This window comes from Lycium ferocissimum, unplaced genomic scaffold, assembly GCF_029784015.1.
Source record: "Lycium ferocissimum isolate CSIRO_LF1 unplaced genomic scaffold, AGI_CSIRO_Lferr_CH_V1 ctg5404, whole genome shotgun sequence".
In the NCBI taxonomy this organism is placed as follows: Eukaryota; Viridiplantae; Streptophyta; class Magnoliopsida; order Solanales; family Solanaceae; genus Lycium; species Lycium ferocissimum.
The window spans coordinates 93,215-96,044 of record NW_026725973.1 but is presented as its reverse complement, the minus strand read 5'-3'; the positions used below and the strand labels follow the sequence as shown (position 1 = coordinate 96,044).

Genomic DNA, 2,830 nt, shown 5'->3' with positions numbered 1-2,830 from the left:
GCACAGCCACTCACGGACTCTATTGAAGGTTCTTTATTATGGTTTTTTCCCCTACCCTTTTGTTTTATTAAAGAATTTATAAAGGGGTAGTAGGTGTTTGAAATTAGGAAAGAGAATCACTCTCAGTCACTCAAATTCTTTCTTGAAGATAAATGGAGGAAATGATTCTTTTTTACTTTACTTGCTTTCTCAATCAGTAATTTCTCTTCGAAGAAAAGTGGAGGAAAATATTTTCTACCAACTTGACTTACATAAAATGTTGTAGTGCGTAAGTATTTATAGAAATTCTTCTAACGTATAATTAGAATAGGTACATGTATCATAATTTAATTCTAAACTTTTTTGCCATTCCCTAATTAATGACTAAAAGCATACATGCCTCTTAACATTAATTTCGAACTGGGTAAATTCATGTACTTGGGATGAATCTAGTTTACTTTTTCAACATGTAGTTGGTTGAGAGCTAGTGTAGAAACAGTTAAATTATGACAATTCTCTTAGAACGAACTCGTTAAGACATGCAGTTCAAGGCACATGTTACGACCAGAGTGGATGTAGAGGATTCAAATAACTAACGTCAAATTGGTGTTGGATTGAGCCATATTTGATGGATTTATTAATTGATTGTTTTCTTTTTATGCATGTATTGATTAGTGGATGCTCTGAATAAGATTATTGACCATTGGAATCTGAGGAGCAAGCTGAATTTAACCGGGGATCCTTGTGCTCAAAATGCTCCTTGGGCACCAGACCAAGCAAATCCTAGAGTTATTTGTGTCTGTTCTGCCACTATTTGCCATATTACACACTTGTGAGCTCATTTTCACCCTTTTTTTTTTCCTCTTCTCTGGAGTTGTGAATTCTTCTCTTTAGAGTGTTTGTTAATGTACTGGTGAACTTCCTAAAGAACTGTTTCTGCTAAAAGAATTGATGGATCTGTAAGTGATTGTACTGTTATGATTAGTACAGTAATATTCTGTAACTTAAGATGCTTTAGTTATCATGTTTTCGTTATGCAGGAATTTGGCTCAAAATGTTATCAATGGAACCATTCCAGCTGAAATCAGACAGCTAACAAAGATGCAGTACTTGTTAGTAGCACTTAAGCTTCCAAAAATTTCCTTATAGTCGTCATTATACATTCATGTGACATTCTTCCACTTGAAATCGACCAGTTCTCATTGTGATTAAGAACTTTATGGAACAGGAGCCTTGGCATTAATAATCTCCCTGGTCCTGTGCCTCCAGAACTTGGAAGTCTAACCAAATTGGTATCCTTGTAAGTATTCATCTCACTTTGAGTTGTATTCTGTCGGTCTTAGTGGATTTTAAGCATTTCTGTTTTCTCTAAATGCTGTTTTACCCTTTTTACAGAAGTTTTAGTTCAAATAATTTCAACGGACCATTGCCACCTCAGCTTGGAAACTTAACCTCCTTACAGCAGCTGTAAGTATGAATAAATTCCTTAATTTATGTTCTTGTATCATTCCTTCTTAGATCATGATGATGTACATATGAAAAGGAAGTATTTATTTGAAGGAAGTGAATTAGTTGTCTTCTAGGAATTAAAGGTATATACGTTATTCTGAATTACAATCTAGTCCTTGCACACTAGTTTCTGATACAATCAATTGTACTCAGGTATATTGATAGCAGCGGAGTGAATGGTCCAATTCTTCAGGAACTATCAAACATGAAAAACCTTTTAATAAAACTCGTTACCCAAGTCAGGGACTTCTCCCCTATCGTTAATTCAGAGAAGACTTTGGTCACAATAAAATATTTAAAACAATGCATATGAACACGTCGACCTACATGGCCGCTTTACACAACTGTCGACATCTCGACACACTATCCACAGGACACTGTCTACAAAAGCCTTTACAAGGACTAAGTTACGATAACATAAGTTGAGACAGGGCTCCAACATACCCGTAATGCTTCTGACTCGAGGACACGCATAAGTACTCTGACTCGGCAACACTCCGAATAGAAATGGAGTTACCCAATCCAGCTGATAGCCCGGGAACATCCCATGGCAAGTGTCCTCTACTCAACAGTCTGCACCTGTGTGGCATGAAACACAGCGCCCCCAGACAAAGGGACGTCAGTACGAATAATGTACCGAGTAGGTAAGGCGAGGCGAAACAATATATCTCGATTCGAATGATAAAAAGAGTAACAAACTCAATCTGTACTGTCACCAACACCAACATGTACGTGCATATGAATCATGTACGTGCATATATATATATATATAAATATGAACATCATGCCTTCGCCACCGCTCGCCGACCAAGCCCGGACATAATAGCATAATGGCCCCTTCGGGCATAAGAGCATAATGGCCTCTTCGGGCAGCCCCTTTGGGCATCATAATCATCGTATACCAGATGATCAGGTGGTTTGCGTATATAACACCTTAGCCCTTTTCCCCTTCCCCATGAAATGATATTGTACATGTATATAAATATACAAATGCATGAAAATCTTTGGAAACCATCAAAAGACTCCCTTCGCAGCAACTTTAGTTCAAAACGGGAACTTATTCCCTTTTCTTAAAAATGGGAACTTCTTCCCCGTTTCATTTGTCTCCTTTGAGACTCAAAAATCAAATGTGAAATGCATAGGAATAAGGAAACCTTATAAATGTCCCCTTCAAGAATTAGACATCGTTATGAAATCGTACAACTTATGAATGCCCCTTCAGGCTTAAGAAGGCAAGAAACTCAGGATATCCTACATCTATGAGTGGATTCATTATGGACATCATTACGCTTCGCGCTTGTCATAGATCATGCCAAAAAGAAGGAAAGGATAGCCTTAACAT

At 37.4% G+C, this 2,830-nt stretch overlaps 1 protein-coding gene across 1 annotated transcript; it reads left to right on the top strand.

Annotated features, from left to right (window-relative positions):
• Positions 1–891: 891 nt before the first annotated feature.
• LOC132044896 (probable LRR receptor-like serine/threonine-protein kinase At1g56130) lies at positions 892–1,801 on the top strand. Its single transcript, XM_059435432.1, has 5 exons — positions 892–938; positions 1,020–1,091; positions 1,208–1,279; positions 1,375–1,446; positions 1,642–1,801. The coding sequence occupies exons 1-5, from the start codon at positions 931–933 to the stop codon at positions 1,799–1,801; spliced, it is 384 nt and encodes a 127-aa protein (XP_059291415.1). The 5' UTR covers positions 892–930.
• The last annotated feature ends 1,029 nt before the right edge of the window (positions 1,802–2,830 follow it).

Excerpts from the sequence above, each read along its gene's own strand:
- LOC132044896 (XM_059435432.1), top strand. Across the intron at positions 1,092-1,207 it reads CTAACAAAGATGCAGTACTT|GAGCCTTGGCATTAATAATC; the intron begins GTTAGTAGCACT and ends TTTATGGAACAG. Across the intron at positions 1,447-1,641 it reads TTAACCTCCTTACAGCAGCT|GTATATTGATAGCAGCGGAG; the intron begins GTAAGTATGAAT and ends AATTGTACTCAG.